Here is a 12,974-nt window from a genome sequence, read left to right as displayed (position 1 = left end):
TCTCTGTCACTTTCCCTTTTTCCTTTTAGGAACAATCGGAATGCACCAGATGATTTCCATTGTTCTTTTCCTCATCCTTGTCATCATCTTCACTGTGACTGTGTTTGTATACAGGTGAGAGATCAAGCAAGATGATTTTGATACCTGAGACCTAATCAATCATTTCTAAATGTGATTCTGGTTCTGTTCTACAAATATGGGTACGTCTTAAATACCTACTGTATGTACACACAGAAAGCTGAAGCTGGAGAAGGAGTTGGTCGCTCAGTTATGGAGGATCGCTTGGGAGGACGTTCAGATGAGCAATCTGGAAAAGGCCCTGAAAAGCACCGGCAGCAAACTCACACTCTCTCTAGTAAAACACAGATACAGTACATACTACATACTAGTGCACACTCATATTAACAGCTCTCTGGTTTTCCATTTTAATATTAATTTTATTTGATTATTTATTATAATTACTATCATTATTATATCACTTGTTCTCTCTCATTCTCTACAGAGAGGTTCAAACTATGGATCACTGCTGACAGCTGAGGGTAATTTCCAGATGTTTGCTAAGACTGGCTACTTTAAGGTATCTTTCTGACAAGCTCTGTTTAAACGTTTACATGGTAACCCTTCACAATAAGGTTCAATTTGGTAATTTTGTATTATGAACTAACAATGATCAACATTATTCACAGCATTTATTATTTTGTAATAGGTTAAGGTTAATTTAGAAATATTTAGTCATTGCCAGTTTATGTTTGTTCATCATATGTTTAATAATGTTAATTTATACAAGTTGAAATGTTAAAAATGTAAGAGTAGTAATTTATGCATTAACTATTTATATTTCAAAATTTTACCAATTAAATGTTTGTTAGAACCTCAAAATGCACACATGCTACCCACTGCAAACATAACATGTGTGCGTGCTTATTTTTTCCCCAGGGAAACATTGTAGCCATTAAATACATCAACAGAAAGCGCATCGAGTTAACAAGGAAAGTGTTGTTTGAACTGAAGCATGTGAGTGTGTCATGCTGTTTTTTGCTCTAAAGGAGGATTATTTTGCTAATCTGATTATAATCATTACAAATACAATACCATTCAAAGTTTTGGGATCAGTTTGATTTTGTTTATTTTTAAAGAAATTAATACTTCTATTTAGTAAGGATGCATTAAATGGATCGAATTGATTGTATAATTCAAAAGATTTCTATTTCAAATAAATGTTGTTCTTTTGAACTTTCAATTGATCAAAGAATCCTGAAAAAATGTATCACAGTTTCCATAAAAACATTAAGCAACACAACCGTTTTCAACATTGATAATAATAAGAAATGGCTCTTGAGCACTGAATCATCATATTGGAATGATTTCTGAAGGATCATGTGACACTGAAAACTGGAGTAATCTTATCGACCCTAAAAAATTTAAATCGTACTGTATGTTCACAAAATACCAACAAGTGGAGTGTTTTGTTTATAAATGTTTGTAAAGATATACTGTGAATTGTGAACAATAGTGCATGTTTGTTCTCCAGATGAGAGATGTGCAGAATGAGCATTTGACTCGTTTTATCGGCGCCTGCATCGACCCGCCCAATATCTGCATCGTCACAGAATACTGCCCTCGAGGCAGCCTGCAGGTACTGACACACAGGATTCTGTCATTGTAGGGACTTCTCATTGACTTACTGTGCTAATGTTTTCTATCCTCTAACCCTAAACTCAACCTTTACATAAACAATTCTGCATTTTTGTTTTAATTAAAATTCCTTTTGTGGGCCATTGGCTTATCAATTTAGATTATTTCAGATCTTTTTGATGACATGCAGAGCCACACTCATACATCAATATGAAAATGTGCATGTACACACACTGTTTCTAATGGCTGTAGAAGATCTCAGGTTATGAAGGAAATGTTTAAATGTACCAAATGTGGAATTGCCAGCCTAAAGCTGTGGTCAGTGAAAATTCACAATCAAAAAAGGTCCATTGTCTATATCAATGGTGTAGTGATATGTTTGGACACTCTAAACAAATAATTTAATTATGTTCTAAATATCGAACCAAATAACATTTGCAAACATATCAGATCCTTTTTGTAAGAAAAATGTATTAAGTCCCCCCCCCCCCAATATCTTGATTTTTAGTTGTTTTAATTATATTTTCATGCTTGTTTCATGCTCTTATTTTAAATAATTTAAGTCATCTTGAAGCCCCCTTTGTTCCCTAGTGGTCCCTGGCCCCCAGTTGAGAACCACTGCATTATTAAGTTTGCTTCAAGTCCAAATACTTTTTGGGCTGTATATGTATGTATATGTACTTGCCTCAGTTTTTTCTGCATCTACGCACAGGACATTTTGGAGAACGAAAGCATCACACTTGACTGGATGTTCAAATATTCTCTAGTCAGTGACATAGTAAAGGTAGAGACCCTTCTCTGTACTTAAAGTAAAATTTACCTTAAAAGGTTAGTTTACCCAGAAATGAAAAAATTGTCATGAATTACTCATCGTCATTTTGTTCCAAAGCCATAAGACTTTTGTTCATCTTCGAAACACAAATGAAGATATTTTGATGAAATCTGAGAGCTTTCTATCCCTCCACTGACAGTCCACGCAACTAGCATCTTGTAGCTTCAAAAAGTTCATAAAGAGATTGTAAAACTAATCCATATGAATTGAGTGGTTTAATCCAAATTTTCTGAAGAGACTCGATCACTTTATATGATGAACAGATTATTTTTTAGTTTTTTTTCACATACAAACATTGATCAGCGAACATAAACTGAAGCTCAACCGTACTTGCTTGACGTCAAATGTTTATATGTGAATAAAAGCCAAAATTCAATCTGTTCATCATATAAAGCGATCAAGTCTCTTCAGAAAATTCGGACTAAATTCATACGGATTAGTTTTACGATCTTTTTATGAACTTTTTGAAGCATCAAAGTGGTAGTTGTGTGGAAAAATGACAGATTTAATTTAAAATATCTTCATTTGTGTTTCGAAGATGAACAAAAGTCTTACGGGTTTGGAACGACATGAAGTTAAGTAAATGACAGAATTTTCCTTTTTGGGGGAACTATCCCTTTAAGTGTTCATGCATTTATTTTCCATGATAACTTTCTATTTTCTCTCATTTTACTCCGTTCCTGCCCTCTTGCTTTCTTTAATGCTATCCAATCTTCCTCTCCCCTCAGGGCATGGCTTTCCTCCATAACAGTGTGATTGTATCCCATGGCAACCTGAAGTCATCCAACTGTGTGGTTGACAATCGTTTTGTGCTAAAGATCACTGACTATGGGTTGTCCAGCATCAGGAAAGAGTCAGACACGGAGGACGCCCACTCTTATTATGCACGTCAGTCATGTGACCTTTCTTCTTTGTCAATTCTTATGTCAAATTTACTCACATGCCTACAATTTCCATGACATGCATGCATGCAAGCCTCAGTCATGGTCTCTGTTGTTCACTGTCAGTCCCCTGTCTGTGTCTGTGTGCATTTGCATATGCCTGTGTGTAGGTAAGCTGTGGACGGCTCCAGAGCTGTTGAGATTGGAGTGCTTTCCTCCAGGAGGCACGCAAAAGGGTGACGTCTACAGTTTTGGCATCATACTTCAGGAAGTGGCTCTGCGCAAAGGAGTCTTTTACCTGGAGGGAGACTCGCTAAGCCCCAAAGGTCAGAGATCAAATCTTGCCAATACACGTGTTATAAATTACACAATTAGCCTAAGTCTACCTGTCTCTATCCTGTTTTTGATATTAAATCCTAAACCTTAAACATTTATGCACTCTCATTTTGTTTCAAACCTTTATGACTTTCAGTGGAGCAAAAAAGGAGACCTATTGAAAAATGTTTTTTTTTTAACCCATAAAATGAAAGTCAGTGTTGTTTTCCTCACAGATGAAAGTCATACAGGATGTAATCATAAAAAGCAATCCATTTGACTCATCCATATGACTATATTCCAAGTCCTCTGGTCATTTTATAGCTTCGTGTGAAGAACGGACTGAAATTTTAATTGTTATTCACTGATAATTCTTCCCTCCTGTAAACTGTTAACCAGATAATTGAGTCAGTACACCAGATCAGACCGATTCATGAATGAATTTTTGTGAACTGGATGAAGCGATTCATTGAAAACATCTTATTTAAAAGAACATTTTGTTAATGAATCAGGCATTAGTGCTTCTCTCATGAACATGCCAAGGAGATCTAGAGCAAATGTCAATTTTTTATACATTTTTTGCCTAGATTTATAGTAGAGGAGTCAACACTATTTGCCAAAAGTCAGAGCCAGTTACAGATAATGGCCAGTCAGAGTTGACTGATTTGACAGAAAATTGCATAGTGTATAGTGCACCCACTTTAGTTTTAGCATTTAGAATATGATTCCATCCAGTCGGAGGGAATTTAAAAATGTTTGATTTTTGAGCCAATTTTTAGAACAGATTGTTTTCATTTGTCATGCGTATCCTAGCAACAAGATGCCTGTTTGTTGAGTTTGAAAAGCTTAAAAGTAGTGTGTGATCCTCAGTCGTTTATATGATGCCCAGTTTTGCCCAGTCTGCAAGTGTATGATGTCTAGCATTATAATTTTTATATAATTAAGTTTAGAGTTTACATTTCTGTTTCATCTGTTTCTCACACAAAGCTATCATAATGGCTTCAGAACATCTGAAATATTGCTCACAAGTCGAACTGGACTGATGATTTTGTAGTACTTTCATGTTCTTTCTGAAGCTTGAAAGCCTTAGTTCCCATTCAATTGCCAATGGTAAAAGTCTGGTTTTATGTCTTCTCCATTTAATTAATAAATTAATGTCATTCATTTTATTCCTTTAATATCATTCATTTTGATTCTCCATGAGATTTGGGGTCTGAAATACTTGGAGCATGAGAACAATTTGAGGAGGATGAAAAACTTGGTTTTCTGCCTCTTTCTAGAACGCTTCAAAATATTGATGCACGGCTCTGCACTCACGCAAATTACTCTCGAGGGCCTTCACAGTGACAGGAATGAAAGACGCTAATGAACCAGGTTCTTCAGAGAGGTCAACAAATACACAACCAAACGCTATTCACAATTGTGCTCACACACACACATGCATATTCTCACTTTACTGCAGACACATCAAAGATGATCTTTTACACATACAGTATGTATGCATAAGAACACCCTCACAAGCTCTTAATTTGGCAGTCCACTACCCCTCTCAGTCCGCCGTCAGTGAGTTTGTCTGAAGAGGAAGACACTTGACATTATCTTGTCATTTCGCCAAAATACTCACAAATTGCATCCCCTGTATATGGTTCTCTTTTTTTTTCTTCAGAGAACAACCCTTAGGTGGTGAAGAGCTCTCTCATTCATACATAGAAGTCAATCATAGTGTCAGACTTTTGCATTTGTATGATTTTACAGAGTTGCTAATTGCCATAAAATATAAAAATCACGACGTACTAAAATGTTGCTAAAGTAACGTTCCAAATCGTCTCTATTGCATCTATAATTTCAATCCACACTGAATGAAAGAAAAGCTGTATAAATCACTGTCTTTTTATATCACTTTCAGAGACACTCAAAGGTTTATTTGTTCTTTGTCACACAAACACATACACACATATCCATCCACACTTGTCTCTTTCACTCTCTTTCCCTCTCTTATCTAATTTATGGATTTAATCATGTGATTCAGAATACAGCCCACAAAGCGATGTATGTATGTGTGTATATGTGTGTTTTTATGTGAAGAACAGACTTCTGGTACACATACAAACACAGATAATGTGCTGTCAGCATATCTGGAGCTTGTGATCTCAGCACTATAATAAGAACTGACATAGAAGGAGAGATCATATCAATTTCCACCGGGCGGCACACATGCACTTGGGCACCTTGGTAATGAGATTACTGTTGGCAAAGATTATGGTTGTAGACTGGTGAATCAATCAACCTAGTGTATGCTTGGCCAACCAATCAACCTGTCACCACCAGCACACATAAATACAAAACACAAAGAAATTGTGCAGCAGTAAAGATGACCTGAGCTCTGAAGAGCTGTTTCTTATCAGGACAGATTGTCCGTGAAAAGCCTCTCAGACGGAGCTGAGAAATGGTGTTTTTACTAGAGTGCTACAACCCACAGCCGTTTCTGCCAGGCTTTCAGAGCTGTAAGAGCCTGATGAATAGAGCTGAGAGAGATCAGGCAGAGGATGGAAAACGGAGATAAAACATTGTGGGAGTTTGTGGGAATAAGGCAGACGGAAAATGCCCTGATGCAACAGATAATAGAAAAGGAAGGAAGGCGCATTGACAGGCAAAACGTCTAAAGACTACTGATACTGTTGAAGTTAAAGAAACAGTTCACCCCCCAAAAAACACAATCATTTTATGTATGCCTTATTGAAGTTACAAAGTAATGGAAGATGTGATGTGACCAATCTTTTCTTCCATATTTTTAAAGGACATACAAGTGAAACAGATTATCGAAAATAAAAAAAATTAGGGCTTGGTTTCATGGGTTCAGTCTCACAGTTGTTGATTGGATGAGGCAGATCTGAATGCGAATTATCACATTTTAATTAAAAATTACAAGGTAAAAAAAAATATTTAATTGCTTGCATGGATCAGTCGTTCATAATAAGATCAAAAACATGTATTTAGAAAATAAACAGGGTAAATTTCTAAATTTAAAATCAGGACTCATAACCAATAAAATGGCCTGATATTTAAATTCTGTTTTATTTTGTCTTAATTACTAAAAACTAAAATCAGTTGTTTTAATTGATACAAGTGAATTTAGGCATCACAAAATTATAATGTTGTACAGTATGAAAAATGATTATTCATTTTGATATTTGCTAAAGATAACATTTTGCAGGGTTAAATTATTAGTGTTTTTAAAGATTAACTTTGTGTGAGAGATGACGGCAAAGGTAATATAAATGTAAAAATATGATTTTGAGTGCGAGTAAATGATTACTGTATAATTGTTTTGGGGGGATTTCTGTGCTCAAACATTCCCCTCTCTCTATTGTTCTTGCTCTCCCGCTTTCTTTGGTTGTGTATAGAGACTGTGGACCGTCTAGCTCTGGGTGAATGGCCGTATCTACGGCCATCAGTGAACCCTCAGGCCCACAGTGAAGAGCTGGGTCAGCTGATGCAGCGCTGTTGGGCTGAAGAACCATCAGACAGACCAGAGTTCAACCATATTAGTGTGTTACTCCGCAAACAGAATAGGTCTGTCCCTTTTTACCCTCTAGTTATCGCCATCTATACTGCCTCACTTGTTTACTTATTTCTGTAACATTTCGTTCTGAACAATTTTCTAAAATGCGTCTTATTGCTCACCCGATCTCTGTCTCGCATTCTCTTTCTCAGGGAGCACAGAAGTAATATCTTGGATAATCTTTTGTCTCGAATGGAGCAGTATGCTAATAATCTGGAGGAGCTGGTAGAGGAGAGGACTCAAGCCTACCTGGAGGAGAAACGCAAAGCTGAAGCTTTACTGTACCAAATCCTCCCTCAGTCAGTTCGCTTGACATACTGCACAAATAATAAATCAACTATAAAATAATCCTATACACACTTGGTTAACTCTCATAGGACTTGATTTCTGTTGTGTGTGGTAGTTCAGTGGCAGACCAGCTGAAGAAGGGTGAGACAGTGCAGGCTGAAGCTTTTGACTCTGTCACAATTTACTTTAGTGATATTGTGGGTTTCACGGCCCTGTCAGCAGAGAGCACACCTTTGCAGGTATCTTACACTAAAACAATCCTGTTTTTTTTAGCATTTGACCTTTAAGATTTTAATTGTGTTTCTCTCTCATAGATCGTCACCCTCCTCAATGACCTTTACACCTGCTTTGATGCCATTATAGACAATTTTGATGTTTACAAGGTATCACCACCTCATACCTGACCACATATTTGCCCTAAACAGCTGTATGCATCTATCTTTTGTCAACAAATAATGTCTTTACATTATTTATTCCTCATTTTCATTTTCTTCTTGCATTTTACAATTTTATCTTTCCAAACTTAATAAAAACGTAAAATCATAAAAATTAAATGTTTGTTGACTGTTTATCACTTTTTTGGCAACTAAATGAGTAAATAAATTATCAAGTAAATAAATAATCTTTTAATGGCCATTTTATTGAAGTGACATTTTGTTCATATGGAAAATTTGTAGTTTCTGTTTTATAACAGATCCCCAATTTTACCTTTTGCTTTTTAAAAAATATATATCTGGTAATTTTAAAAGGGTTTTATTTCATTCTTTTTGTATTAAAATCTTATGGGACATTTTTTCTTTGAAAAGGGAGACAATACTTAATTAGCATATTTTAAATAAATATTGGATACATCCTAATAGAAAATGTATGTATTTTCATATTGCAAAGTTTGTCATTAAAATAAATGAAAAATATAGCCTGTAGACCTTAGTCAGGGTACACTGTCGTTCAAATGTTTGCTGTTGGTTTTTGAAAGAAGTCTCTTATCCTCACCAATGCTGCAATTATTTGATCAACAACACTATAATTTATTGAACAGACTATACTTCTATCCCTCACAGCCTTATTTTCATTCCATTTTATACATAAAAATCTAACCCCCGGTTTCACAGACAAGGCTTAAGCCTAGTCCCAGACGAAAATGCATGTTTTAACTGAAAGCAACTTGCACTGGCTATCTTAAAATATGTCATTGCCATAGTTTTGTCTCAAGATGCACACCAGTAATGTTTTTCTAAGGCACATTTATAAAAGCCTGATCTTAAAGCCTAATCCTGGCTTTATCTAAACCCTGTCTGTAAAACCGGGCCTACGTGTATTAGTCTTGTGTTTTGTGCTGATGTGGATCTCTGTCTGATGTGGTGGTTTTGTTTCTAATTGTTCCTTAGGTGGAGACAATAGGAGATGCCTACATGGTGGTTTCAGGATTGCCAGTACGGAACGGGAAACTGCACGGTCATGAGATCGCACGCATGTCGCTTGCTCTGCTGGAGGCTGTTAAAACATTTAAGATTCGCCACCGACCTGATGAGCAGCTCAAATTACGAATCGGCCTTCACAGTGGTTAGAATGAATGCATCACTCTCAATTAGGTTGAGCTAGTCTTTTAACATACTGTTGGACTATTTAAATTAGCAGAAAACTGACAGGGATTCTTCTGGTTGTAATAAGTTTTGTTAACATATAATCGCTATCTATTACAGACATATTTCTCAAACTCACCCATAGACTAGAGAACTTTTACTTTAGCATGCATAGTTTTGAACAGCATTTCCATGTGTATGTGTGTTTCAGGCCCTGTCTGTGCAGGAGTAGTTGGGCTGAAGATGCCTCGGTACTGTCTCTTTGGAGACACAGTAAACACATCCTCTCGCATGGAATCAAATGGAGAACGTAAGGACTTACTGTTCCCATTCCCACCAAATAGCAACTTGTGCATATAACCATAGCAAGAGTTCAGGTCAGTTAGGTCAGGTCAGTTCATGTAAAGCGCTTTGAGTACCTAGAAAAGCGCTATATAAATGTAACGGAAAAAAAAAGTTAGGTTAGGGTTAGTGGTTTGAGCCATGACTTTATACGAAGGGTATGAGGCAAGAACTGAAGACATGCTGAGTTTAATTTCTATAATAGATCTTAAGTATAGAATTGTAAAAAATATCCAATAAAAAGTTTCCATCTCTTCAATTCATTTCTGCAGACCACACTGAGATTGAGATAACTACATATTCCCCTGGTTTCAGAGATAAGGCTTTAACCTATTCCCAGACTAAAATTCATGTTTGAGCTGTTTTAACTGAAAGCAACTTGCACTGACATATCTTAAAATATGGCAGCGGCATTGTTTTGTCTCAAGATGCACACCAGTAATGTTTTTTTTTTCTAAGGAAAGTTTATAAAAGCAACTTAAATGCCCTAATTGAACTAAAGCCTAATCCTGGCTTAATCTAAGCCCTGTTTGTGTAACCAAGCCATTAAAAATTAGCATTTTTAGTATTAGCCTTAGGTTACCAGACGTATTTAATTTTGTTTAATTTATTTTTAATTTCATTTTCAACACCAATATTCCATAATGAAATTATCAATCATTCAAGAAGCCTAAACAAAAAAAGTTGATGAAAAGATTTCATTGTAATTCCAATTTAATTATTTCCCCCACCACCTGTTTCCCCACATAAACGCTGCCAGATAAATGAGAAATATCAGCCGGTTTTAGATAACACTTGACAAAACAAAACAAATTGCAATCAGGAAAGACATTAATTTTGAGTAGATTGGCATATATCACAATCCATACATCACACCTGCCTCGATCATCACAATCCTGATTAATACTTTTTACTCTGGGGGTTTTATTGCACACTGGGTTTTACAGCATTTATGTGCATTTCCAGTATCAGGACGCTGCTCAACTGTTTAGTATGTCCCTAATTAAAGAAAACTATTGTTAATTATTATTATTATTATTATTGTTAATTGAAATAAAGCTGATATATAAATATTACATGACAAACTTAACATGAAAATACTATGAAAATTAAAAATGTTTCCTTGGTATCTAAAGGCTAATTTACACTGCACTGACAGATATCGACCAATGATGACAGTCACCAGATGAACTTAGACATTCCAAGACCCAACAAACCCGATTCAGCATGTTCAATTGGCAAAAACAAGTGCAAACCAATGCTAATTGGCCTTAACTGAATTTAAATAATTTTAAATTGAGGTAGTAAATTGACTAAAACTAAAAAAAATTATAAAAATGACAAGCGAGTAACGAAAATTTTAACTAAAATGAAAATGAAAACATAAAAATAAAAGCTAATTCAAAATATTCATAAATATAGTAATATTATATAAATACAAAAAAAACAAAACAAAAAAAAAACACTGTGTGTGCCAATAAAAGATAATTGGCTCTTTTAATTACCTGCTGCTGGAAATTACATGAGTAAATAATGTTTGCCAACACACTTTAGTCAACACGATGAAGTGAGCTGTGTGAACTCAACTAATCAGTGTATATACAGTAACACTGTAATCATTTACACGCTGTTATCCCGCAGCACTGAAGATTCATGTGTCGTCAGCCACTCGAGATGTGCTGCAGGAGTTCAACTGTTTCCAGCTGGAGCTGAGAGGAGAAGTGGAGATGAAGGGAAAAGGGAAGATGACGACCTACTGGCTTCTGGGGGAAATGAAGGACAGTGATTGAGATGGTGGGGAGTGAGAGTGTAAAGCCCCAACGGGATCAGCAGAGACACACTGACTATAGTCAAATGCACCCAGGGGAACCAAGCCAAGACTGTTGGGCGCCGGTTCTGTTGGCCAAATGCACACGCATGTAATCCTGTACAGCACTAGATGATGTCTGACCTTGTATATATGTACTTTAAGATGTTTCTTTTGTAAGAGCACCAGCTGCAGCTGTAAATGGAGTGAAGTTTGAGTGTGATTGAATATCGCCCCCTGGTAGATAAGTAGCAGCACTGCTGGCTTAAAATATAGTAGGCTGAATAAATATGATTACTTCCAGCCAGGGTGTGTGTGAGAAAAGACATGTAAATATTAAAGATGATGATGATGTTATTACTCAAAATTTAACTCACCCCCCCAAAAAAAAAAAAAAAAAAATCACTTGGCTTTCATAATTCAAATGTTTTGAAGACAAATCACTTATCATTTACTATTTTGTCATTTATTTCATTGAAGTAATATTTCTAGACTCTTATATTCCAAATAATTTGTATCACCCAGTCGGACTCTTGCACACATAAACATTCTTCCTTAAGCCATTTAGACGCATTGCTCTCTGGTTTATGGTCCTCATTTTGAGAGTTTTTGGTGTAATTGATGCAATTTCGTGAGCCAAGCAGAGCTACAGCAGCTTTAATAAAGCATAAATAGAACCAACCTGCTAACAGATCCGTAACATCACTCTGTTTGATTTTAGATTGATTCTTTATCAAATATCATCTATGAGAAGCACTTTGCCTTTGTATTATTTTGCATGCTTGAATGTTTACTTACTTTTTCTGCCATTTTATTTGTTTCATAGTCAGTAAAGTGAAATGGTTCTAATGGCATAGAGTCTATCTCCAAATGATCTTAAGGTCGTGATTATAATGCACCACATTCATATAGAAGCTGACATTAATTTCTGACTGCAATCAAGATCTGTATCATTTTAAAATCATCTTTTAATTTCTTATATTCTCTTGAGAGTCTATATAAGTACCTGCCTGACACTTCAATTACTTACAACCAACTTGAGTGGATTCTCGCACTTATTTGATTACAGATTGTCATTCCCATGAGCACTTAAAGGTGACACTTTTGAGAGTGCAGAGAGACTCTTAATAACTGCTCCTTTAACATTATCTCAGTTCAGTCATGAGTCATGACAATTCTCGGAGAGATTGGCATGGTAATTGATATGGCAATGCTAATGTATGTTGTCTTGGCGGAATAGATCTGCTGCTGCTGCAGAGCAAGTACAAAGACTTGCTACTGCCAATATATTTACAGACATTCTGCTGCTGGACAAATACATGAAATAACCCTGTAGCAGATCTATGCTGGGGAAGGTGGAGGGTTTCTGAAAGCAAGCTGCAGACTGCTAACAGCAAACACTACCAGTATTTGAATGTTGAGTCGCAGCTGATGCAGCAGCAACCAATCAGCTGTGCTATGTAGATAATGTTGTGACTGCTATTGAGTTAAGGACCTTTCAGCCTGCGCCATCTAGAGTTTCATGACAGAATGTGGTATTTTTGAAGTGTTTGAACACATATTATAACAACAAATATTTACACTTCATATACTTTAAATTGGTTGATGATTATGATTTCACTTTTCTAACTTTAGTTAGTGTGTAATGTTGCTGTTTGAGCATAAACAACATCTGCAAAGTTACGATGCTCAAAGTTCAAAGCAAAGGGAGATATTTTCTTTTATAGAA

The 12,974-nt window shown here is 35.9% G+C and overlaps 1 protein-coding gene across 2 annotated transcripts in view; it reads left to right on the top strand.

Moving 5' to 3' along the window:
* The window catches only part of npr1b (natriuretic peptide receptor 1b), a 53,599-nt gene extending 41,673 nt beyond the window's left edge, over window positions 1-11,926 (top strand). For both annotated transcript variants that reach the window (XM_084089340.1, XM_084089341.1), the window contains exons 8-22: window positions 30-114; window positions 235-355; window positions 503-577; window positions 937-1,014; window positions 1,532-1,636; window positions 2,348-2,419; window positions 3,196-3,355; window positions 3,519-3,674; window positions 7,068-7,236; window positions 7,378-7,524; window positions 7,629-7,752; window positions 7,828-7,896; window positions 8,902-9,076; window positions 9,308-9,406; window positions 11,080-11,926. In XM_084089340.1, coding sequence (XP_083945466.1) covers window positions 30-114; window positions 235-355; window positions 503-577; window positions 937-1,014; window positions 1,532-1,636; window positions 2,348-2,419; window positions 3,196-3,355; window positions 3,519-3,674; window positions 7,068-7,236; window positions 7,378-7,524; window positions 7,629-7,752; window positions 7,828-7,896; window positions 8,902-9,076; window positions 9,308-9,406; window positions 11,080-11,228 — 1,784 coding nt within the window. In that variant the 3' untranslated portion in view covers window positions 11,229-11,926. The remainder of the gene's footprint in view (window positions 1-29; window positions 115-234; window positions 356-502; window positions 578-936; window positions 1,015-1,531; window positions 1,637-2,347; window positions 2,420-3,195; window positions 3,356-3,518; window positions 3,675-7,067; window positions 7,237-7,377; window positions 7,525-7,628; window positions 7,753-7,827; window positions 7,897-8,901; window positions 9,077-9,307; window positions 9,407-11,079) is intronic.
* The last annotated feature ends 1,048 nt before the right edge of the window (window positions 11,927-12,974 follow it).

This window comes from Abramis brama (genome assembly GCF_963993115.1).
Source record: "Abramis brama genome assembly, chromosome: 17".
Classification (NCBI taxonomy): domain Eukaryota; kingdom Metazoa; phylum Chordata; class Actinopteri; order Cypriniformes; family Leuciscidae; genus Abramis; species Abramis brama.
This window is presented reverse-complemented; position numbering and strand designations above follow the sequence as displayed.